The following is a 27,270-nucleotide window of genomic DNA, read 5'->3' on the forward strand; positions in this document are numbered from 1 at the left end:
GAGAAAAATCATACTTAAACCGTTTTGCTCCTCCTTTATCAGCGAGATTCGGTTATTGTAATGGGAAAACAAGCGGTTTGCCTCCAGAGAGCTCTGCAAAAGGCTGACATTTGTGCTGTTTGCTGAATGATATTAAATGACCAGGACAAAACCTTGTTTTTAGAGAACCATTTAATAATTCATTTGAACAGAAGCAATGTTTTAATCAGTAGAAATCCAGTCTGTGTTATGGTTGATGAGATTATTAATGATTTGTTATTTATTGCTTTATAACAATCAAATAATTAAGAAATGGATTGAAAAATGAAGAAATATTTTAACATAAACCGAAATCAAGTCCAAATTTGACTATAATGCCACACATCCAACATCACCAGAGAGAATCTCAGTATCGAAGAAGAAAAAAGCATGAATAATTTACAATAAGACCAAAAATGCAATTTGAAAACTACAATTTGAATTTCTTGTAATATAGTCTGTATTAGTGCCTGGAATCATTTAGCCTCAGCGACTGCACGAATCTGCTCCAGCAGTTTCTCTATGTTGTTTGAAATGTTTTTTCCAGCGACCCCCATAACTTCAGTTATCATCTCATCAGTGTAAGGACCTTTTAAGATGCCATATTTCTTCCTCCAATCACCAGGCTTATCTGATAATACACAGTAATACACATCAATCAGCAGGGTTATTTTAGTAATAAGTGACAAATATAATAATATATATATATATATATAGTAATATATACAAAATGTAAAACTGAGAATTTCTAAAGAAAGAAAAACATAATGAATAAATAGGTAAATAAATAATATGGATAATTAGTGTGAGAGTGCAATCCCACAAGAGAGTCAATATGGAAGTGGAATATTTCAAGTGAAAGTGAAAGTAAAGTGACATTCAGCCAAGTATGGTGATCCATACTCAGAATTTGTGCTCTGCATTTAACCCATCCAAAATGCACATACACAGAGCAGTTAACACACACACACACTGTGAACACACACCCGGAGCAGTTGGGAGTTTGATGCCTTGCTCAAGGGCACCTAAGTCGTGGTATTGAAGGTGGAGAGAGAACTGTACATGCACTCCCCCCACCCACAATTCCGTCCGGCCCGAGACTAGAACTCACAACCCTTCGATTGGGAGTCCAACCCTCTAACCATTAGGCCACGACTTCCCCTCTTCTTGTTGTGCAGCGTTTTTTGCCACACTTTTTCCTTCCCACAGACTTCCCACTGAGGTGCCTTGATACAGCACTCTGGGAACAGCCTATTCATTCAGAAATGTCTTTCTGTGTCTCAGACCAGATAATTTCCATAAAACAATCTACCTATGTATGTATCTATTTAAAGATCAGCACAAACTGAAAAATAAAGCCACAAGCCACAATCATCAGGGTCCAAGCACAAATGCCTTGTGCAGAGGATACAGTTATGTTGGCCATGTCTCTTTTCAAACATAATGAGTGTTTAAGTGTCTTTATATAGAAGTATTATTTTATGCACCATATCACAACAGACAAATAATATTGTCTCTTCATTTAACTGCACCTCAAGCATGTCTGGCAACTTGACAAATGTTTTCCGAATTTCGGATATATAAAAATTAAGGTATTTTGGAGATCACAGATTTCTTAGGGGAAATTATTTGTTTTAGGACGTTTTAGTCTTAACTATAAGGAATGCTATGCATAGTTAATCTATTGATCCATTTACACAGATTTAAAACTATGCTATCTAAAATAATTTGTTGTCCTGTGTCTCGCTCTGGTGAATAATATAAGTTTTATGGCCTTCATCTTCATCTCTCATTTACATGGATGTACAGTATATGGCTGACATTTTATAAATTGAAAGTCATCAGAAAGTCATGAAAGTTGGCATGTTTGCTGGTTGGCATGAAGGCAGCAATATGTAGGCTATTGCAATAAAAATAAGAAACTTTTCATTTTAACTAGTGTGCAAAAGACCATGTTTAATTTAAATGCATTACATTATAAAAGTAATATTATGGTCCGATCAGGGTGTGTGCACAACCAAAGAGTGGGAGAGATTTGGGACCATCTTGCCTAATTGTGTTTGTAGGATTTACGGCTTTTAACTTTTAACAAATATAATAGGGTTCAGGGAACTTCCGGCACTTTTGGTGCTTGGACCCCTAATAATGTGGCTTAGCAAATGGTGTGATATGGGTTAAGACAGATTTTTTGGGCAATAAATAATGTTGCCAAAAATGTAATATTTACAAAATGTCTTTACTACAGGCAAGGGTCCGGACCCGAGCATGAGCATCTGTGTCGCACAAGCAAAAGATCAATGGAGCACACGATTAGATTCAATTGTTTAGTAATTGTTCAACACACCTCAACATGAATTTAAGCCACATATTTCTATTACACAAAACTTCTTCCCGATAAGCGAGTCTAATTTGAACTTTTCTGAAAGAGCACGCACCTCCTTCACTCAAGAAATCAATAGATAAAGGGAGCAAGCGTTAATTTAATGTCAAATCAAACCATTACTACAATATCAAAAACGATGTATCAGGGATTTTAGGCTTCTTCTCATTACCATACCTAGTCAGAATGTAACATGAATGTTAACAGCTTATCAGACATTAAATATGATCTGAAGAATCTAAAGAGAAGTCTGGAAATCTGCAGCATTATTCTGCATTTCTGCATTATTCAGGATGACTGGAAGATGTTAACTTGCCTCCACAGTTGACCACATTAAACAGAGGCATGTGGATCACGGTTGGAACGTTTTGGCCTTTGAACACATAGAAGTCCTTTGGTTTCTTTCCTTCATCACTGGGAATGTTGACTTCAGGGAAAGGGATGTTTAGTTTCTTGCACGTTTTAGCAGCTTCTCTCACTGTCTGAAATGGAAAAATAAAGCAGTAGCACTTAATTAAAAGGCTTAGACAGACATTTGAAATTGACGGTATTCACTTAAATCTACCCCTTTACACTTTACTCTAAAGAAGAGTTTAGATATGGGATCAGAACAACATGAGGGTGAGTAAAAGGTGATGGAATTTACATTTCTAGGGGATTCTTTTCAATTAACTTTTTGAGTCAATGTGTGCATTGTTTTATTAAATAAGCATATACCGTGAAAGGATCTCCATCGCTGAAATCCAGAGCAATGAAGAGGTCAATGTTTCGTTCTTTTCTCAGCATTGACATGTAGGGTGAGTTGATCAACAGTCCGGCGTCTATAAGATCTCTCGTCTCTTTTTGCAAAAGAGCAGCTGGCACTGATTCATCTACACAACCATAGCTTGAAGTGAGTCAATTTATTATTCATAATGAATTACCAGTTACCAAACGGGTCTGTTCTCACCTGTCATGTTGTGAAGGAAGTTATAATTCCTGCCCCAGATCCTCTGAGTAATGCATCTACAAAGACCAATGAAACAAATACACTAGTTTCCTAAAACTCTTCAGTTCTTCAGCTCAGTAAATGATTCTTAGGGTCTTATCAATAACTCCTGGCTGTATAGGGTTCATAACTACATGGTTCTTTGCCGATTACAATGTTTTAATCTCAATTGCAGCTGCTAAAATGTATTGTGTTGTATAGGAAAAACTACATGGATACACACCTGTCCATCACAATGTCTCTTATAAGATACGTGTCTCTTAGATGATCACAAGTGTCATATTAGAGACTATGACGGACTGGCCATCTGTCCATGATGTTTCCCTGCTTTGCTTAGACAGATAGATATTCCAACAAGACCAGATGAAACTTCTAAATTATCTAAGTTAACAGAGTGTGTTAAAAATTGTAAAGATTGCATGGCCTATTCAATACTCTCTTATAATTATCTCTACCATCCTACTGAGGCTTTGTGTTACTTTGTTTTCTGAGCTAAGTGAGCTGTTAACTCTCACATGTTTCTTTGTCATCTTCTGTTGTCCTGCTCAGTAACTTTAATATTCATGTTGATGCTTTTTGCTCTAAATCTAACCAATTACTGTCGGACTTAAAGTTAGTTTTTCTACTCATAAGCATGGCCATATTCTTGATCTACTCTTATTTGTATATCAAGGGTTGATATCTCCTCCATCTCTTCTTCTGACACTGGTATATCTGATCATACTGTATACTTCTTGACTTTAGCTTAAAGCTGCGGTAGGTAACTTTTGACGCTCTAGCAGTTAATAAACAGAACTGCTTGCATCATGCGGAAGAACATCGTAGCCGGAACTACTTCTCTCTGTTTATGTCTATGAAGAATCACAAAGGTACTGGGTTACTCCGCCGCGGTATCCCCGAAGCAATCTAAAATAGTCTGAATATATAAACACTTATTATAGGTGTACCCTAGTGATTCAGGACAGGCTACAAACACGGTTTGGAAAATGGATTCATGGTGTACTCGCTTATTATATAAATTTTTCTACATTTTGAACACAAACAAAGTTACGGACCGCAGCTCTGATTGGTTGTTTCTTACCGGGAGCAGATGACTTTCTGCAAATGGCAATAGGACCACTGGGAGGAGCCAGAGGAGCTTGATTTTTTCACAGATTATCTGTCTCATATTCTACTGTCAGGACATAATGACAGGTTTAACAAATATGTAAAAAAAAATATATTTTTACAAAAGTTACCTACAGCACCTTTAAGCTTGCCTGTGCATACGAAACATCCTAAGACTGTCCAATCCTATCGCAGTCTTATCAGCTGTTGATAATACATCATTTTTGTTTTGTCATTTAGTCAAAATTGGCCTAACTATTCATTATTTAGCATTCCTTGAACATCTTAATAAATACTCATCTGCTCTGAACTTGACTCGATCAAGTTTTGTCTTAGCTACAATCAACAATTCATATAATAGGCCAAAAGCATTATTTTACACAATAAATAATAAGCTTAACAAACCTCCAACTTGTGATGGTTTAACTTCAGATCAATTTTGCTTTCCTTCATGAAGTATATACTGGAAAAGACAGATGCCCTCCACCAGTGTTTCTCCAATGAGGCTATGAAGTTAGCTTTATTACCAATCTCTCTGGGCAGACCCTGTCAGACTTTTCTCTGACCAACTTTTGAGTTAATTTTGCAAGCTAATTCGTCGACATGTCATCTTGATCCTGTACCTACTCTTCTTCTAGAACGGTGCCACTCTGTCATCTCTGCATCTATTTCTCATTTCATCAATTTATCTCTTAATGTACCTCTGCATCATTCCCTGTGCCACTTAAAACTGCTCTATTAACCCAGTTCTCCAAAAACCCCTAATCATCTATAGTCCAATCTAATTATTGTCCAATTTCAAATATATGATTCCTTGCTAAATTATTGGAAAGTACGGTTGCCTCCCAACTTCAGTCTTTTCAAGTTGAAAATAATCTCTTTGATCCTTTTCTATCTGTCTTCCATCCATTGCATAGCATTGAACTGTACTTGTAAAGGTACTGAATGATTAATTACTCTCTGGTGACTGGTTCTCTCTTTACTTCTGCTACTTGATCTTAGCTCTGCCTTTGATACTGTTTCCAATAATTTACTTATTTCTCTAATGTGGGTGTTTCTGGTGCTGTTCTTTCCTGGTTTTATTCTCTGACAGACAGCTGTACATCTCAGTGCAGGATTTTCGATCCCCAACTGTATGTTTGCAGCAAGGTGTCCCCCAGGGATCTGTCCTTGGCCCACTATTATTCATTGTTTACATACTCCCCCTGTGTAAAATCTTGTACTGACATGGCTTTAATTACCATTTACATGCTGATGACATTCTACTCTATCTGTAGGCCCGCACTGTCCACTTAAATTATATTATTTTCGATTCATCTCTCTCCTTTCAAGCTCCTATTAATTCTCTCACCAAATCCGCATTCTTTCAATTATGTCACATTGCCAAGCTCCGCCATTTCATTAGTGTGAAAGATGCTGAAACCATTATCTATACTTTTGTCACATCCCGCCTTCATTACTGCAATGCCCTTTTCATTATAGGGAAAGTCGGGGCCTTGTGGTTAGAGAGATTGACTCCTAACCTTAAGGTTGTGGGTTTGAGTCTTGGGCCGGCAGTACCATGACTGAGGTGCCCTTTAGCAAGGCACTTCAAGTATACTTCAAGTTTTTTTATTAAGTTTACTTAAGTAAAGTTCAAGTATATTTTTAAGTATACTTTATGTAGCAAGTATACAAATATCAGTGTTCAGGTAGTATACTTGTAAGTGTAGTATCTTAATACTCATTGGTACTAATATTGGCCCACTTTCTAATCTATAAAATTATACTTTTAAGTACTGACCTGGCAGTTTTTTTGTGTTTATCGGCAGTTTGGCTAAACTGCCTTTGGCCTCCAAAAAAGTCTGGAAAAAGAGGGGGACATATCTATTAGTCACTTGTTCCTATTCTAGTTTGTGCATCTACAAGCATAATTTACAATTAGCCAAAAACAAAACAAAAAAAGTGCTTTGTATTATATTATGGCACTTTATCCTATCCATTTTTACAGTTACATTTTTACAGATTTTCATTATAGTTTTACTATTTAAAATTCCCTAAAAGCTTCAAAATAGACTATATTACATTTACATATAAATTCACATAATTTAGCAGATATATTCCAAAGAGACTTACAAATAACAAATGTGAAATGCAGATATTATTTTTTTAGACAGTAGGGTGGGATAGACGTTATTACAGATTACTATTTCAGTCTTAATGTTTTTCACATTAAGTGTATTACAATATCCCCTCTTTGACAATGTGCCCCACACTACAGACAACAATTTAATTTGATTTGATGTGAAAACAAGTCTGTGAGATAGCCATGATTTACAATGAGTTGTGCTATTGTTTACCCATGTGAACATAAAATAGTAAAAGTATGTATTTGTCTAACAAAACAAAAAAAAAAACATATTTCCATCATAGCCTTGTTTTCAATGCATTAGTTCAAACGTTATCTACCCTTGCAGTGATGAACAAACATACATATTTACTGCAGTAAATGTGACAACTAGTCCCAAATATACTCTATATAAATTATAGCACACTTTAGGAAAAGTTTACCAGTCAGCTTTGTTTTGGAGGACTGCTCAAGGGCAGAGGGGTCAGCGTTCACAGGGTTCAAGAGCTCCTGGAAACATTCATCTATAGACAACAGGGACAGGGAAACACATTTAATAAACATATGCACACTGCAAAATGTCTTAATTATATATACACAATGCCAGTCAAAAGTTTTTTAATGTTTTTTTTAAAGAAATCTCTTCTTCTCACCAAAGCCTACATTTATTTGTGCCAAAATACAGCAAATTATGTCAAAATTTGAAACATTGTTACTATTTAAAATAACTTTTCTATTTTAATATATTTTGATATGTAATTTATTCCTGTGATTTTAAAGCGGAATCTTTAGCATCATTACTCCAGACACATGATCCTTCAGAAATCATTCTAATATTCTGATTTGCTGCTCAAAAACCATTTAAAGCTTTTGAATGGTATAGTATATAGTATTAAAAAACAGCTTCTTGAGGAGAAAATCAGCATATTATCATGGTTTCTGAAGATCATGTGACACTGAAAACTGGAGTAATGATGCTTAAAAAACAGCTGCGCATCACAGAAATAAATTAGATTTTAAAATGTATCCCTACGATTTCCAGTGTGTCTCTTCTTGTGGATATATTAAAAGACTGTGGATTATCCTTCTTCATCAAACATGCTATGTATTGTAAGAAAGAATTCCAGTTGTTCATTCCTTTTGAAAGAGTTTGTCAAGAAACAAGTTCCTCACTGACCTTCACCGACAGACTCCTGAGTGGTTTTCGAGGCGTTTTCTCCAGTGTGATCCTTTCCTTTTTACAGTGAGTAGCAGATGTTTCCCCACGAACAGAAGAAATCATACAAAACAATTTTGGCATAAGAAAAATTGATAATTTTGACCCATACAATGTATTGTGTGCTATTGCTACAAATATAGCCCAGCGATTTAAGACTTTTGTGGTCCAGGGACACATATTTTAAGAAAACATTTTAAACAATTACAAATAAACTGAGATAATGTGAGAAATGTTGAAAGAGTCTGAATAAATGTATTCAGCTTGTAGCTTGAACATTTGCTTGGCCAAAAATGATCGATCAACAAATATTTCAATACATGGAACTAATCGATAAATAAACATAATAAAATGTTATACCATGGTCCATTTTGTCGAATACCGACTTTATTTCAGGCACTGAAATAGCTGAAAAACAAAATAAGATTAAAATGAAATTACTTTAAAGCAGAATTGAATCTTCAAGTTTTACTATTCAAGTTGTACCTTTTATCCATTTCCAGGTCGCCTCTCCATCAGCTAAAGCACTGCTGCACATAGCTGCAGTAAACACAAGATGAAACAAACACAACGTTTCAAATGAATGAAACAAATGTCATGAACAGAGCACATGGCAAAGATGTGTCGGAAGTATTCATTGGGAAATGTGAACATATTACTCCTGTTTTAATGATTGTCAGTGCTCTGTAAGACCCCTGTCCTCTGTACATGAGTTATGTTTTTATTTCATTATGTGTTCCTGCTTTCTCTCTCTTGCTTTTTTCATGTATCTTAATCTTATAGTCTGTAAAGCGCAGTGGTCAGCTCCTGCTGTCTTTATTCATGCTATATAAATAAATGCAATGTCTATTGCAAAAAGTTTTAAGTTGAAAAATTATTTTTTAACATTTCCAATCATCTTTGCATCCTTGTAACATTTCTCTCTCTGCATGTTACAGCAGTCCTGCTACAGAGTTTGTTACCTTGCAGGTACAGCATGTCCATTTCATCCTGTTTTTTTTTCTTCAAGCCGTTTTCAAACTGGCTGCCGAAGTCACGGGTGTCCACAAATGCTCCAGTGAGGGAATAACCTGCTTCATGTGGACTGATCTCAAACCAGGGGTCTGCAGACAGAAAACACCTCCATATAACAGCTGACACAAAAACATTAAAAATCTGTCTCAGACAAACACACAGACCTCCTTCCTCACGCCTTTTGCATTGCTTGTCGATCACTGCGTAAATGGGATATGGGTCTTCACTGTGCTGGTCCTGCAGATCTGTGAGAGTTTGTTCATCGATCTGATGAAAACATATTTTTTATTGTAGTGTTATGTTGTTGTGGAGACTGCCAGGGTAATCACAAAAAAGTTTGATTGATGACATTTGCTCAACTTGTCCTGAGTAAAGTTTTAAATACAAGCGGTTTACAACACGATATGACTTTACTTCATTAAGAGAAGTTGCACTTTTCTGTGAGTAGATTTCATTATATTTGTTCTCATGAATGATGGCCTACTTTAAACACTGTCGCTAATGTTATTAAAGCAGTGAATAAATAAAAGCTGCAATTGCTCTGACTTCTTGTTATAATTTAACATTTTCCAAAAGTCTTTCTCAATTTCTCAACAGTTTAAAAATATTTTTGCATCTTACTGTTAGAATTTTAAAATTCTTTAACATTTCAAACTGTTCATTGCAATTAATATTATCAGCATAACAGCTGCACGCCGGGATGCCAAATCTATTGATCATGATTAATCACATCCAGAATAAATGTTTGTGTTTACATATCAGGCTATATCTGTGTGTACTGTGTATATGTATATATATATAGAAATACAAACACACACACACGCCATGCAATCACCGTCCTCCATGCCATTTGCGGACATCATTTCATCCCTCGCAGTCATCAGGCCCTGCTGGACTTGAGGAACGATCAAGAGAGGTGGTTCCAAGCCATCCTTCAAGCCCAGCAGGAGGACCGCGAGAGGTTCCGGAGCTGTATAGACTGGGAGGTTCATAAGGAAACCACTGGACAGCCCGTAGTGCCCGCCCACCTGCCCTTAAATAAGATGGTACAGCAGGATGATCATGAAAAATTTCTTGATCTGTTAGAAAAGTCCACGGAAGCATGCGGATGGCCCAGGGACAATGGCTGATGCCATTAATCCCTTTACTTTTTGGTGAATCTCAGATGGCAGCACTGGCAAAACCTCCTGGTCTTCGACGACCTCAAGAGGGCCATCATCCATCGGGTTGGCTGGAGCCCAGAACAGCATCGCCAGCACTTACGCTCCCAGGAGTTGGTTGAGTCCGGTTGGCCCTTCGTGATGGCTCAGCAGCTCCGGGACTCCTGCGGCAAATGGCTACTGGCTGAGGGAAGCGACATGGACCAGATCATCGACCACGTGGTGCTGGAGCAGTTTATCACTCAGCTCACTAAGAAGACCACCGAGTGGGTCCAGTGCCACCGTCCCACGTCGCTGGACTCGGCCATCCATCTGGCGGAGGATTATTTGTTGGCGTTCCCAGGGGTCGGTGAACCACTGCCATCGGTCTATCTCTCTCCCTCACTCCCCCCTCCTTCTCTCTCTCTGCCTATACCTCTACCTCAGTCCCGTCCACCTGGCCCTCCTCGAGTCCCACCCCAGGACCGCTGCTGGGTCAGACGCCGCTCCTGTTTCTCCGCTCTCTCCATGCCAATCATTTACCTGACTCTCTGCCACTAGAGCGGCGGGGAGGTCTGGGCCAGCCTGTTGGCATTGCAGGGACCCGGAGCATTTTGTGGATAGGTGTCCAGTAATGGAGGTGGGGTGATGATCCTGATGATGATCCTGGTCCCGGATGTCCCACAGACAGCCCTCAGTCAAGCTAGCTGGTACCAAATACCTGTGAGTATCAAGGGGGGTACCTATCAGGCCTTGGTGGATTCAGGATGTAACCAAACCTTGATCCTCCAAAGCCTGATTCAACCTGAGACATTGGATACAAGCCGCTTGATTAGGCTGCAGTGTGTGCACAGGGATGTGGTGGAATATCCCATAGTGCCTGTAATTATCCAATTCCGGGGACAAAAACATAGTGTTGAGGTGGCAGTTAATCTGCACCTATGGCATCAGATCATTTTTGGAATGAATTGGCCAGCATTTACTGAATTATTGGGTTGTTTATGCACGAATGCCTCTTGGGGGGAAAATGCACTGAAAGGGGGCGCACAAGTTCAGGTGGGAGAGACTAAACGGGGACCACTGAGTTCTGCATCAGGGGAAAAGAGTGAAATTGAGAGACTCATTCACTCGGAGCGCATTGACTTTGCCCTGGAGCAATCTCAGGATGAGACTTTAAAACATGCTTTTGAACAGGTCCGTACCATCGACGGTCAGCCGGTCAGCCTCTCCAACCTGCCTGTGTGCTTAACTATCCGTATTTTGCTATTATAAAAGATTGGTTGTATCGACTGACCCCAAGACGCTCAGACAAAAGAAGATACAACTCAATTATTAGTTCCAAGGAGCCGCAGGGAAACGCTTTTCCAAGCGGCTCATTCTAATCCAATGGCGGGGCACTTAGGACAGGCAACGACACTAAATCGCCTCATGACTGGCTGCACCAAAAGCACCTTTGAACCCCCTCCCATTAATAAAGGTCCCCTTTGAGAGAATTGGTATGGACCTCACTGGGCCATTAGAGCGATCAGCAAGGGGACATTGTTTTGCATTAGTCATAGCGGATTATGCAACATGATATCCTGAAGCAGTGGCTCTCCACAGCCTCCTCCGCTAAGAGTGTTGTGGATGCCCTGTTTCATTTAATCTCCCGAGTGGGGATTCCGAAGGAAATCCTAACCGATCAAGACACGGCATTTATGTCACGTATACTTTATACTTTATGCAAACTTTACGAATTATTGATTGTTTAATTGATTGATGATCTGCTTAATCGGCTCAGTACAGCTCGTTTTTAATTGACACTGGACTTAACAAAGGGATATTGGCAGATCCCCTTGTCTCCATTGTCCCAAGAAAAGACAGCTTTCACAATGCCATTTGGATTACACCAATTTGTTATTTAGATGATGTCATTATATTTAGTAATGACTGGCAGCAGCATATGCAGCATCTGAGGGCTGTCTTCTTGAGATCACTGAGGGGGGCCAGACTCTCGGCCAACACGAAGAAGTGTGTGATTGGGTGGATGGAAGTAAGGTATCTGGGCTTCCACTTGGGGTATGGACAGGTGCATCCCCAAATTGAAAAGACAGCAGCCGTTGCGACCTGTCCGCGCCCCAAAACCAAAAAGGAGGTGAGACAGTTCCTGGGGCTGGTGGGATATTACAGAAGGTTTGTACCTAATTATTTGGACCTCACAAGCCCCTTGAGTGATCTTACTAAAAAGGAGGCGCCAGATACATTCCAGTGGATTGAGTTGTGTCAACAGGCTTTTACCCAGGTGAAGGCTGCTCTATGTGGTGGGCCGACTCTCCTGATTTTTTCCCTTTTGTGTTGCAGAAAGACGCATCGGAAAGGGGTTAGGTGCAGTCCTGTCCCAGGAGATAGAGGGGAAGGAACGGCTGGTGCTGTACATTAGTCATAAGCTCTCTAAGAGAGAGACTAAATACAGCACCATTGAAAAAGAGTGTCTTGCCATCAGGTGGGTCGTCCTTACCCTCTGCTATGATCTCCTGGGATGGGAATTCACCCTCTGTTCAGACTACGCTCCTCTGTAGTGGCTCCACCACATGAAGGATACCAATGTGCTGATCACTCTTTGGTATCTAGCTTTACAGACTTTTAAGTTCAAGGTGGTCCACAGGCCGGGTGTGCAGATGGCTGTGGCCAATTTCCTCTCCAGAAGGGGAGGAGGTGGGATTGCAGGCTGGATGGCTCCCCGGCCTGAGTCTGGCGGTGGGGGTATGTGGCAAGGGGTGAGTGATTCAGCGAAGTCTACATTGGGAGAGAAAGTCGGGAGACGAACGGTGATTGAGTGGGTTAAATGCAAATAACGAACACCTATGTCTTGTTTCAGTAATTGGCATGGAGAGATTATAAAACGCCAGGAGAAACAGGAGTGTGTGAGAGAGAGAACGACTGCTGACAACGTGACCAAGCTGGAAACCTCGAAGAAAGTGATTAACTTCTGTGATGACTGTGTTTATGTTTATGTGCTGTGTGCAAAGCGATCTCTGTGAACTGAGTATATGAGAATAAAAAGCCACCATCAGCAGTAAAGCCGACCCTGTCCACATCCTTCCCACACAAGAAACTTGTTACAGTAATAATGGACATATAATAAATCATATATATTTATATATATACATAATCAAATCCACCATAGGTCGACCTAAAAACAAATGCACTTTAATACTGAACATGACCACTTCTTCCCTCAACAAGTCAAGGTGGATTGTGTTATGAATAGTTACAGACCTCTTTCACATATGATGTGACAAACAGCACTGCCCAGAGGTCAGTCAGGCTGAATAAGTCTTTCGTGTAATATTTCTTCAATTTGGCTGATTTGTCGTCCCAGCTGACTCCTGGTCCCCCGAGTCTCTTGATGATATTATCTTTCACGCACTCTAATTTGGTGGACCAGTTTGGTTCTTTGTATAAGGAGGCCATGCACCTTCAGAGAAGCACATGCTGCTGTCATTCAATCAATTCAATCACTCAATTTATTCTCTGTGTGTTTGTTGTTTTCAGGGTTCATACCAGGTGGACCCAGAGACTCCGCTCAGATAAAGGATGCAGTCCAGAAGACCCGCTTTATCAATCTGAACCAGGCATTCCAGCAAAGCCACCATGGCTCTTTGTCCTCCTCCAGAACCCAGTAATGCAATGTTTGGCACTTTATCCTGAAACACACAAGCATAAACCTAACTATACGGTTTTTCAGAATCAAGGCCAAGGGAGTGAAACTTATGCTTGACAAAGAATATTTAAAAAAATATTGAATACTGTTTAAGATCTCAATTGTATAGTAAAATTCCATTAGGTTTTATTGAGTAATCCATGTACATTATGAATGATTATATTATGAAGAATTTAAAATGATATATATATATGATGTAAAAGATTTTACCTGACTGCAGTGTATATTAAACTTCTGCAGACATTGCAGAACTGTGTATTTCCTTCTGGCTACAAACTCTTCCTCCTTCTTATTCAGAGAGTGTCCTAATCTCACCTCACCGCTGCAGCAGAGACACAGGCAGACAAACAGAGCAGTGCTAATTTTAACTTCACCTATTTAAAATAAGTATTCTAGAACTAAATAAAATTTATTGTGCAATTGTTTTCAATAGTTTACTCTCTGAATTATCCAGTTTGTTATAGATGTTAATTGTGTAAGTAATGCAGCACAGTTGTTAGCCCATCAATCTGGGAATCTAAATAGAATTACCTTTCCTGGAGTTTGGATGCACTCATCTAAAAAACAAAAGAGTTGACATTAAAATACATTTTTTGAAAATCATTTTCTAAACTCATGAGTCAGTAAATGTTTCCTTCCTAAAGTTGTATATGTAGCTCAAGTGGTAAAGCATTGCATAACAAGCACAATGTTGGGGGTCCGATTCCTCGGGAACATATAATAGGTAAAAACTGATAGCCTGAATAAATGCTGCTAAATGCATTAATTTAATTTAATTTAATTTAATTTATATATATATATATATATATATATATATATATATATATATATATATATATATATATATATATATATATTAATTTAAACAGAACGGAGGCGGCGAGCCAGCAGAGGATAGCCACCACTGATTTCCAGAGGCAGCGCCAAGTGTGAGCAGAGTGGAGTCGGCTGACTAGAAGACACAGGCTTATAAACAGCAAGAGACAAGGCAGAGAGTACCCCAGAGTCCAAGAAGAGCAGGCAGGTAAAAAGAGAAAACATAAAAAAGGAACACTAAACTGGAAAAAATAAACAAACAAGGCTTGGATCAGAGACACGGCTGGTGGCTAACAACGCTTATGGACTGACACAAGACAGCTAACACAAGGGCATAATAAAGGGAAGATAATCAGAACCAGATGTTGAGGATGTGTAGATGATGAAATGTCGGTATTATCAGGAGTCCTGAAAAGGTATGAGCCAGATTAAGGACCTTGGTGATCTGGTATGAACCCTAGGCACCAATATGCGAGAGATGGCCTTGCGAGGCGGGTCTTTGGTAGACAGCCATACCTTCTGACCACAGACATAGCAGTGCACTGAAATCAGGTGACAATCAGACGCTGCTTTGGTCTGATACCTGTTGATGCTACTGAAAGAGTATTATGGGAATACTCAGTCCAAGTGAGCTGATGGCTCCAAAAGGCAGAATTGTGGGATGCCAGGAAGTGGGGAACTCACTCGAGATCCTGATTGACTCGCTCACACTGTCCGTTGATCTGAGAATGAAAACCTGATGACAGACTCATAGAGGCCCCGATCTGTCAACAAAATTCCTGTCTCCTTGGCAGAGGGGTGTTTGGTTAGGGCCACAAAATGAACAGACTTAGAGAAGCGACCCACTACTATGAGAATAACAGTGTAACCTCTTGAAAGGGGTAAGCCAGAGACAAAATCTAGGGCAATATCTGACCAGGGATGAGAGGGGATGGACAGGGGTTTGAGTAGACCAATGGAGGGACAGTTTGAGACCTTGTCATGGGCACAAATGTAGCAAGCCAATACAAACTGCCTGACGTCCTGGCCAATAGAGGGCCACCAAAATCACTGGTGCATGGCAGCCAGTGACCTCCTGACTTCTGGATGGCAGGCGACCCTAGGCTCATGACCCCACTGAAAGACCTCAGGGCAATGTGCTGCCGGCACAAACAGCCGACCCCCAGGACACTCAACTGGCACTTCCTCCTTTCATCTGGCCTCCTCCACCTGCCACTTTACGTCCCAGGAGAGAACCCCTACCACCACTCCCTCAGGGAGTATGGCCTCGGCAGGGGTCTCCTCTCCCGATCACTCAAACTAGCAGGATAGAGTATTGGGCGGATTTAGGCGATGGGAGAAATATGCATGGGGTGCATCTTCCCATCCTTAGAGGAACGCTGGGACAAAACTGCACCTACCCCAACCTCAGACATGTCCACCTCAACAATTAATTGCCATTCGTGATCTGGAATGGAGATCAACTTGGCATGGAACTTGCACTTATCTGCCTTGATGTAAATATTGTTCTCCAGCAGATTATAGGCGTTGCTGTCTAACTTATTGAAGGTCTTAGTGAAGACCTCAAAGGCAGATGACATTAATGGCAAGGGGTACCTGTTCTCAATCAATGCAATGACACAGATAGCCATCCTTTTTCTTAACAAAGAAACCCAGCACCAGCAGGGGAAGACAAGTGGCAAATGAGACCGGCTTTTAGGGATTCTTGAATGTATCTGTCCATGTTCTCTTGTTCAGGACTTGACAGGGAAAATAGATGACCCCGGGGTAACAGAGTGATCAAAAATCCTAGTCATTTCACAGCTAAATTCCTCAAAATTTGTGCAGAAGCAGGCTCTTGCATCCCAAATGGCCATCTCCCACTCGCAAGCCTTTCCAGACAGCAGAGTGATGACGTAAGCAACCTTTAAGCACTCTGTAGCGTATCAGCATGGTTGCAGTTTGAACACCAGCGCACATTGTTCGGGAGGCAGACACACTCTTGCAGTTTAAATCTAGATTAAAAAACTATCTCTTTAACCTGGCTTACACATAACACACTTATATGCTTCTAATATCCAAATCCGCTAAAGGATTTTCAGGCTGCATTAATTAGGTAAATTCCCATAACACCTGATGTACTTGCTACATTATTAGAAGAATGCATCTACGCTAATATTTGTCTGTTTCTCTCTTATTCCGAGGCCACCAGATCCAGTCTGTATCCAAGTCAGAGAGTCACTGCAGCCACCCGGATCCAGTACGCATCCAGACCAGATGGTGGATCAGCACCTAGAAAGGACCTCTACTGCCCTGAAAGACAGTGGAGACAAAGACAACTAGAGCCCCAGATACAGATCCACTGTAAAGACCTTGTCTCAGACGACCACCGGGACAAGACCACAGGAAACAGATGATTCTTCTGGCAATCTGACTTTGCTGCAACCTGGAATTGAACTACTGGTTTCATCTGGTCAGAGGAGATCTGGCCCCCCAACTGAGCCTGGTTTCTCCCAAGGTTTCTTCTCCATTCTGTCACCGATGGAGTTTCGGTTCCTTGCCGCTGTCGCCTCTGGCTTGCTTAGTTGGGGTCACTTCATTTACAGCAATTTTGTTGACTAGATTGCAAATGATTGCACAGATACTATGTAAATTTAACTGAGATGATGACATCATTGAATTCAACGATGAACTGCCTTTAAATGTTATTTTGCATTATTGAAACACTGTTTTCCTAATTAATGTTGTTCAGTTGCTTTGACGCAATCTTTTTTGTTTAAAGCACTATATGAATAAAGGTGACTTGACTTGACATTGTGATAAAAATGCCTGACATGAATTTGGATCTCTATCATTCAAATGAGGGTTGTTGGCATGTGGCTCGGGCTCGCACTGATAGAGAGACCGGGAAACCATTGAAGCAATGGATGACAGAACGTCTTGAAATTTGCCGAAGCTGCCATTTTGGCCTGAGCAGTGTACCAGAGTTGGCTAGCATGGTGGCAAAGGAGACCGCCTTGATGACCGATAGCCGATCAAACAAACTCTTCACCCACTGGATCCATCAGTTGGTCAGTCCGTACTGTCAGAAACGAGACTGGGATCCAACTGCAGGTGAATAAATGTCAAAGTTTATTAACAAAAAACTCAGTAGACTAATCAGCTGGATAGCGAAACTGCCAGCACTCAGTCAGCAAGATCAGTGTGGAGATCAAACCTGCATCTGCCAGACCAGCGGTGAAGGGAGGCAACGCGCCAGCAGTGGACAGTCATTGCTGAATTTCAGAAATGGTGCTGAGTGTGAGTGTGGAGTGTGTACCCTTACGAAAGGAAAATATATTTACCAATATATTTCTTAAAATATATTGTGATATATTATAATATATCATTTTCCCTTTTTATTTTCTAATATATTATACATTTGAATACATTTAATAATATATTGATGATACATATATTATATAATATATTGCAAAATTTACAAATGATATAAATAAATATATATAAGAATATATGCCTAATATATTACATGATATTTTCCAATATACTGCAATATATTTTAGTTTCATAAGGGGAGTCAGATGACTAGAAGACCCAGGCTTACAAACAGCGAGAGACAATGCGGAGAGCACCCCAGAGTCCTAGAAGAGCAGGCTAGCAAAAAGAGAAGACAAAAAACAGGAACAACAGACCGACTAGACTGGAAAAAAGAAACAAACAAGGCTTGGGTCAGAGACACGACTGGCAACGAGAAGATCCGAGCTTCTTACAATGCTTATGGACTGATATAAGAAAGAAAACACAAGGGCATGATAAAGGGAAGATAATCAGAACCAAACAGGGTGCAGGTGAGGGAGAACATGCTAACAGGGATAACAAGAGGGTGAAGAAAACATAGCGATGAGAGCGGAGCACATAGGTGAGCCGTCAAAACAAAAGACCATGTGCTCCAGGAAAACAAAGGCTCAGACCCCACTCAAATCGTGACAGTTGGTCTATATAAAAATTCCACTTACAAAAACAAGCAAAGGCTGCAAATGTAATTTTTCTTACTTTTGAAACACACTTTACACCTTTACAAATCTTCTCTTGTGCATGCAAATTTAATTTACACTTGCTATCTTATATACAATTTAACAAACATTACCCTACGCATGTTAATCTTTTAGATATAATTTTACCTTCATACATGGACAGCACCTGGTAATGACGCATGTAAGAAGGTATATCTTAAGCCAGGGTTTTTCAAACTGGGGTCCGTGACCCAAAGCTAGGTGGTCCGCAAAATAATTAACTTTATTTATCAGTATTTAATTATTTCTAAAAGTAACATAAAAATGTAACTTATTTACTGATGCAACTTGTGTGTCTTTTTTCTGACCTTGTACAACTTTCCTGGAAATATGGTAAATTTATTTATATTATGCTTAATTAAAAAGTACATATACAATGGGGACCATTTGCACCAATAAAACAATCATATTATGTTCATTACACCCACCCACATTAAACTTTAGCTTAAAACACTGTTTTAATTATGAGGGGGTCCTTTGAAAATCTTCTTTTCTGTAAGGGGTCTAAGGCTCCAAAAAGTTTGAAAACCCCTGCCTTAAGCAACCTGCTTAAGTATAGTTCGGGGAACACGCCTAGAAAAGGTATACCTATGGTTAAGATACATATACCGTTAGAGTCTTCATAGTACACAAAGAGACAATGTTATTGGGAAACACCTGGTAATGACGCATGTAAGAAGGTATTCACTGTCATGTGTCAAAATACCCCACAGAAGAAAGGGGTGGGGTGAGGCGTAGCTTGATAGCATTTAAAGAGACACGCACCAAAATGGCTCTCTGGGAATGTTTTGGTCTATTGAAAAAGATAATTGTTTTACACAATAATTGGGGAATTTTGTCCAAAGTATGTAACAGACATTTCATGAAGACCCTAAAGAATCATACCAACTTGTGGAAAATGGGCATCTGATGTCCCCTTTAAAAGTTAAAAGCTTGATGATCTGAAATCTATTTTATTTTTTTACACTATGATTTGAGATTACTTTCAAATATAACATTAGATAATGGAAACATTTGTCACACTGAAATATGAATCCCTCAAATCATTTTTCACCATGACTGTTTATTTATTCAGTTTTGGTCATGTGCGGGTCATAGTCATAGATCATATTTTAAAGCTTATTACTGACAAATGTTGGATTCATTCATGCTACTGTTGTCCCCTGCCAAGTATAATGACATCAAAACATGAACTGCTTTTCTATTGCTGAAGATACCTGATCTATGCACAAAGTTTTAAAACATACTCACCATTCCTGCGGATCGTGAGTCTTCAGCAACAACACCAGCACAGATTTGTATGTGGGTGTGTTGGGGAGGGAGGTGCTGCACCTCACCTTTAATAAGTTTGAGCGGCAGGCAACAGGTTGATCTGGATGAACTTGTTGATAGAAAGATCTTGTCACTGCAAGGAGACATATGGTGGCCGAGGGAGATCAACACACTGCAAATAGAAAAACACATGCAAATAAAAAAAAAAAAAAACTTCATCAACTTGACAATACACACACTGCAAATGCTCACAACACAACCAAAGAAATGCACTACAAATAAAGTTATTTATTTGTTTGCATTGTGAGCATTTGCAGCACCTGCTATCAAACTGATGAAGATGTTTTCTTGATTTGTTGGTGCTTTTTCTATTTGCATGTGTTTTCTGAATTTGCAGCACGCTGATCTCTCTGGGCCACCGTAGAGAAAGGCTTCATGCACATTAGCTTACCAAAGAATAATAATATTCATGATAACATTAAAATTTTAAGTGAACATAGTAACAGTAATACGCTCAAAATTATCAATATTTTGGATGAAAAAGATTTACATATTGAAAATCATCACTTGTGATTGCTTATTTTGATACATTGACATCCACATTATTTTAAGCCCTAATCAGTGTCAGAAATTAAATTTTCCATTGAGGTGGAGGACCAAACTGCTCAATTAAATAAATAATTAAATATTTAAATAAATAATTGTTAATAACACAAAAAAATCTTTAAATTAATAAATTTATTATTAAATCACCAAACAAATTGAATAAATTCCTTTTTTTTCTTTCTTTTTTTTGCATTAATTTGTCATTTTTATCATGTTTGAATTCATTATTTTGTTCAGGCAGCTTGTGTCATTTCAATTTCATTGTAACAGTTGTCAGGATGACAACAAAAAATATTGGGCTTTGTTTTTTTAAGTCAAAGTTTGACTTTCTATTTAGGGTTTTTTCTTTCTTACTTTCTTTAGTCTTAGTCTACTTAACAGACTGTAAAATACTCATAAATGCATTTACACAGCATTTACAATTGGAAAAAACAATGAATGCTATGTAATGTTATAATATCAATTATTTAAACATATTTTTTAACATATATTTATATTTAAATTATATTTAATCAGAGGATTTGTTCAAAACTGCTGTACAAAACTTCATTCGGGAGCAAAAAAAGGGATTCACTTTATGAATTGTGCATTAAATCATTTGTTCAACTGATTTGTTCAAATCGATGATTCATTCAGTAATTAAACTCAGTGGTAAAAAAGTCATTATTTTTGCCTGTATATCTTGAATTTTGGGGCGTTTTTAATCATTTTGGAGGCATTTTTTGCCCCATCTTCTATTTAGCTTCTGATCCCTAATTCTAAATCAATTTGTGAAAATGCATTTCGTGTTTAACAAAGAGAAATTGGTAGCACTTTATTTTACAGTCCTGTTCCTCATGTAGAAACTACGTAATTATTATAGTAATTACAGTGATCAGTTTATGTGCACATGACAGGAATTTTCTGAAAAACAAATTATACAAGACATAGTCAACCAGACGATGAACACTATTAACAGCAATTATAATGTGATTGCATAGTAAGTAGTAGCATTATTTTTTAATTCAGTATGTTGATTCAGGGTTAGCATCACCTGGGGTCCTCTGAGGGTCAGCATTATCTCTTCTCAGGTGTTCTGGATCCAGACTGGAGCTTGTGTAAATCCTAGTTACCACGGGATGTAAATACAGTGGCAAAACAGAGAAACAAATAAAGACATCATTAGCATAGCTGCTATTCCAAAATAGTAAAATTAATTACTTTAACCCAAGCTAAAGAAAATAATGTCAAGGCAAGTCACCTTTATTTATATAGCGCTTTAAACAAAATATATTGCGTCAAAGCAACTGAACAACATTCATTAGGAAAACAGTGTGTCAATAATGCAAAATGACAGTTAAAGGCAGTTCATCATTGAATTCAGTTATGCCATCTCTGTTCAGTTAAATAGTGTCTGTGCATTTATTTGCAATCAAGTCAATGATATCGCTGTAGATGAAGTGACCCCAACTAAGCAAGCCAGAGGCAACGGCGGCAAGGACCCGAAACTCCATCGGTGACAGAAAAAACCTTGGGAGAAACCAGGCTCAGTTTGGGGGCCAGTTCTCCTCTGACCAGACGAAACCAGCAGTTCAATTCCAGGCTGCAGCAAAGTCAGACTGTGCATAAGAATCATATGTTTCTTGTGGTCTTGTCCTGGTAGTCGTCTGAGACAAGGTCTTTACAGGGGATCTGTATCTGGCGCACTAGTTGTCCTGGTCTCCGCTGTCTTTCAGGGATGTAGAGGTGCTTTCTAGGTGCTGATCCACCATCTGGTCTGGATACTTCCCGGAATCCGGGTGACTGAAGTGACCCTCAGATCTGGAGACAGACTGGATCTGGTGGCTACAGTGATCTCGGAATAAGAGAGAAACAGACTAATATTAACGTAGATGCCATTGTTCTAATGATGTAACAAGTACATCGGGTGTTATGGGAAGTGTTCCCGATTCCGGTTTACCTTATTAATGCAGCATAAAAATCCTTTAGCGGATTTGGATATTAAAAGCATATTAGTATGTTATGTGTAAGCCAGGTTAAAGAGATGGGACTTTAATCAAGATATAAACTGCAAGAGTGTGTCTGCCTCCTGAACAATGTTAGGTAGGTTATTCCAGAGTTTAGGCGCCAAATAGGAAAAGGATCTGCCGCCCGCAGTTGATTTTGATATTCTCGGTATTATCAAATTGCCTGACTTTTGAGAATGTCATGGACGTAGAGGATTATAATGTAAAAGGAGCTCATTCAAATACTGAGGTGCTAAACCATTTAGGGTTTTATAAGTAATAAGCAATATTTTAATATCGATACGATGTTTGATAGGGAGCCAGTGCAGTGTTGACAGGACCGGGCTAATATGGTCATACTTCCTGGTTCTAGTAAGAACTCTTGCTGCTGCATTTTGGACTAGCTGTAGTTTGTTTACTAAGCGTGCAGAACAACCACCCAATAAAGCATTACAATAATCTAACCTTGAGGTCATAAATGCATGGATTAACATTCCTGCATTTGACATTGAGAGCATAGGCCGTAATTTAGATATATTTTTGAGATGGAAAAATGCAGTTTTACAAATGCTAGAAACGTGGCTTTCTAAGGAAAGATTGTGATCAAATAGCACACCTAAGTTACTAACTGATGACGAAGAAATGACAGAGCAGCCATCAAGACATTGTTCTAGGTTATTACATGCAGAGTTTTTAGGTCCTATAATTAACACTTCTGTTTTTTCAGAATTTAGCAGTAAGAAATTACTCGTCATCTAGTTTTTTATATCGACTATGCATTCCATTAGTTTTTCAAATTGGTGTGTTTCACCGGGCTACGAAGAAATATAGAGCTGAGTATCATCAGCATAAGAGTGAAAGCCTGTGTTTCCTGATGATATCTCCCAAGGGTAACATATAAAGCGTGAAGAGTAGCGGCCCCAGTACTGTGCCTTGAGGTACTCCATACTGCACTTGTGATCGATATGATACATCTTCATTCACTGCTACGAACTGATGGCGGTCATATAAGTATGTTTTAAACCATGCTAATGCACTTCCATTAATGCCAACAAAGTGTTCAAGTCTATGCAAAAGAATGTTGTGGTCAATTGTGCCAAACGCAGCACTAAGATCCAATAAAACTAACAGAGAGATACAACCACGATCATATGAGATTTGATTTGAAGAATATGCATTTAATCAGATACAACTGCAGTCACAATTTAAGATATGCATTATTTGAATGCTTGGCCAAAGAGATGTGTCTTTAATCTAGATTTAAACAGAGAGAGAGAGTGTGCCTGAACCCCAAACATTATCAGGAAGGCTATTCCTGAGTTTGGGAGCCAAATGTGAAAAAGTTGAACATCCTTTAGTAGAATTTTTGTGTTTTGTGTTTTGCGTTTTGTGACCTTAGGGAGCGTGATGGTGTCACGGTTCATAAATGCACTGTTTTCTGCTCGTTTCATGTTACGTCATGTTGATTGCTTCATGTGGGTGTTACATACTGCAGCTCATTCCACTTGCCTACTTAATGACCTGTCTTTCGTCTCTTGTTTGTCTGATCATTGTTTGAGGTCCTCCGTGATTCTTGTCTGTGTTCCATCTGCTCAGCTACTCATTGTGTCTTGTTCCTGTTCGGTCGTTGTTGGATTACCAGTCATCTCACGGATCCCTCACTATCACCTGCGCACTCAATCACCTCCTCACCAGTCTGTGCTGCCATCGAGGTCCCTGCGTCACCCACCATCAACCCAGCCTGGCTATACTTCTCTAATAAAGCATCATTTACTTGCAACTTGCTTCCTTCCCTTAATGCGATTGTGACAGAACGATCTGACCACCCATGGAAGCAGCGAGTAACCCATCATCGGCGTTGGAAGAGTTCCTCAGCACCAGTGCTCGAAGGATGGACTCCCAGGAACGGAATCTTAACGACACTGGTCGCGCTGTTCAGGTTTTGGTGGTGCAGGTGTCCGAGCTCACCCAGCAATTACAGCTTCTGCGAGCCCCCACTGCGCCACTCACACCGCCTGTTCCTCCCACACCATCGGAGACCCCCTCCCAGCCGGAACTATGCCTTCCTATTCCGGGAACCTACTCTGGTGAGCCAAATTTCTGTAGAGATTTCTTAACATGATGCGATATGCTTTTCTCTCTTCAACCCAAGACCTTCTCCAATGAACAAGCCAAGGTGGCGTTCATGTTGACACTGCTCACTGGGAGGGCAGCATTATGGGGAACGGCTGTGTGGCAGAATCAAGATCCATGCTGCGCCTCGTTCCAGACACTCTCCGCCGAGATGAAGTGGGTCTTTGATCGGCCGGTCGCCGGGAGAGAGGCGGCTAGGAAGCTAGCCGAATTACGTCAAGGAGAGAGATCAGTTTCGGATTTCTCTATCGAGTTCCGCACCCTGGCGGTGGAGTGTCAATGGAACGAGGAGGCGCAGTGGGACATGTTCCTGCATGGGCTGGCTGACCGCGTCCAGAGGGAGATCTACGCCCCGGACCTTCTGACCTCACTCAGTGGACTCATTGAGATGGCACTGAGGGTAGATGCACGGCTGACACAAGTAGAACGAAGTAACCTACCAAATCCCACACCGAGACCCTGTATGGATGTCCGAGTCAGCGGCGGGGACGCAGCCAGCCCCTCCTACGATCACGAGCCCATGCAGATAGGGACGAGTTCAGCTTTCCCGGGAGGAGAAGGAGAGACGGAGGTCCCTGGGTCTGTGCCTTTACTGAAGTGGGACCAGTCATCATGCCTACATCTGTCCGGTAAAAGGCCAAGCCCGGTAGTAAGTATGAGGCTACTATCGGGTAGGATCTCCGCCAAGAAGACCTCATCATCATCTATGCTCCTCCCGGTAAGACTAAGATGGTCAGCACAACTTCACAACTGTCAAGCACTTCTGGACTCTGGGGCTGAAGGTAATTTCATGGACTATGCACTCGCACGCAGATTTCAAATTCCCCTCAGACCCCTCACTCACCAGATCACGGTTCACTCCCTCAATGGACAGAGACTGCCGGTCATCTCACACATCACTGAAAACATTACCCTCATCTCATCAGGCAACCACTCAGAAATAATTTCATTCTACATCCTTGACTCTCCTCTTGCACCCATAGTACTTGGTCATCCCTGGCTCCCCCGTCACAACCCCAAAATAGACTGGCAATTGCATTCCATCCTGGCCTGGAGTAACAAGTGTCATGAGTCTTGTCTAGTGTCTGCTTGTCCGTCTGTTTCTATGTCTGTGTTTCAGGAGGAAGCAGTGGATTTGTCTAACATGCCCGCGGAGTACCTCCACCTGAAGGAAGTGTTCAGTAAGGCTCGTACTGCTTCTCTCCCTCCGCATCGTCCCTATGACTGTGCCATAAATTTACTGTCAGGTAAGTCTCCACCTAAAGGCAAATTATATTCACTTTCTGTCCCAAAAAGGGAGGCTATGGAGAAATATATTTCTGATTCTCTAGCTTCGGAGTTCATCCGCCCTTCCTCTTCTCCTGCGGTGGCGGGGTTCTTTTTTGTGGGGAAGAAAGACGGGTCGCTGCGACCTTGTATTGATTACCGGGGACTGAACTACATCACAGTAAAGAATACTTACCCTTTGCCGTTGATGTCTTCAGCCTTCGAGAGGTTGCAGGGAGTGTCGATCTTCTTGAAATTGGACTTATGTAATGCTTATCATTTGGTCCGTATCAGCGAGGGGGATGAATGGAAGATCGCTTTTAACACCCCTAGGGGGCACTTTGAATACTTGGTCATGCCTTTTGGGCTGTCCAACTCCCCAGCGGTCTTCCAGGCATTCATCAACGACTTGCTGCGAGATATGATCGATCGATTCATATATGTCTACTTGGACGACATATAGATTTTTTCCTCTTCTCTCCAGGAACACGTGCAACACATTCGACAAGTGCTTCAGAGGTTGCTAGAGAATGGGCTTTTTGTCAAGGCGGAGAAATGTGCTTCTCATGCAGTCTGTTCCGTTTCATGTCGACTGAGGGAATACGCATGGATACCGAGAAAGTTAAGGCTGTGGTAGAGTGGCCAAGTCCAGATTCCTGTAAGGCCCTACAGAGGTTTCTGGGGCTTGCCAACTTCTACCGGCATTTTATTCGCAACTTCAGTCAACTAGCCGCACCTCTGACCGCCTTGACCTCCCCCAAAACTACGTTCAGGTGGTCAGACACAACCGAGGCTGTGTTTGCCAAACTGAAGGGCTGCTTCATTTCAGTCCCTATCCTAATCAACCCTGGTCCATCACGTCAGTTTGTGGTAGAGGTCGACACGTTTTTTTCATATCGTTTATCCCCTGCCGAACACAATTATGATATTGGTAACCGAGAGTTGTTGGCAGTCAAGATGGCATTGGAGGAATGGCGCCACTGGTTAGAAGGCTCGGGGGTTCCTTTTATAGTATGGACCGACCACAAGAATTTAGAATACATTAGTACTGCCAAAAGGTTGAACTCCAGGCAGGCTTGGTGGGCACTTTTGTTCAGACAAAAACAAGAACATCAAACCTGATTCTTTGTCGCGCATTTTTGACCGTTCCGAATGCCCGTCTACTCCCGAGTGTATTTTACCAGAGACATTAGTGGTCTCCACACTCACATGGGAGGTTGAATCGAAAGTCAAGATGGCCTTAGAAGGGGTAACGCCTCCACCCGGGTGCCCACCGAATCGTTTATTTGTGCCAGAGGGATTACGGTCCAATGTCATTCATTGGGGGCATTGCTCTAATGTGGCTTGTCATCCAGGAGTTAACCGTACTACATTTTTGGTCAAGCAACAATTCTGGTGGCCACTTATGGTTCGTTACATTCACAGTTTTGTTTTGGCTTGCTCGGTTTGTGCCACTGGTAAGACTTCC

At 40.4% G+C, this 27,270-nt stretch overlaps 1 protein-coding gene across 1 annotated transcript; it reads right to left on the bottom strand.

Annotated features, from left to right (window-relative positions):
- Positions 1-166: 166 nt before the first annotated feature.
- On the bottom strand, positions 167-19,885 carry LOC127958222 (cytosolic phospholipase A2 gamma-like). Its single transcript, XM_052557018.1, has 16 exons — positions 19,792-19,885; positions 14,204-14,229; positions 13,883-13,994; positions 13,513-13,655; positions 13,228-13,426; positions 8,995-9,097; positions 8,779-8,919; positions 8,303-8,356; positions 8,177-8,224; positions 7,778-7,834; positions 7,044-7,124; positions 6,277-6,337; positions 3,348-3,403; positions 3,116-3,270; positions 2,715-2,880; positions 167-649 (listed from the first exon to the last, which is right to left on the bottom strand). Exons 1-16 carry the CDS (start codon positions 19,792-19,794, stop codon positions 495-497), a joined length of 1,560 nt encoding a protein of 519 aa, XP_052412978.1. The 5' UTR covers positions 19,795-19,885; the 3' UTR covers positions 167-494.
- Between the last annotated feature and the right edge of the window lie 7,385 nt (positions 19,886-27,270).

The sequence above is a fragment of the Carassius gibelio genome, chromosome B5, assembly GCF_023724105.1.
Source record: "Carassius gibelio isolate Cgi1373 ecotype wild population from Czech Republic chromosome B5, carGib1.2-hapl.c, whole genome shotgun sequence".
NCBI classification, from domain to species: domain Eukaryota; kingdom Metazoa; phylum Chordata; class Actinopteri; order Cypriniformes; family Cyprinidae; genus Carassius; species Carassius gibelio.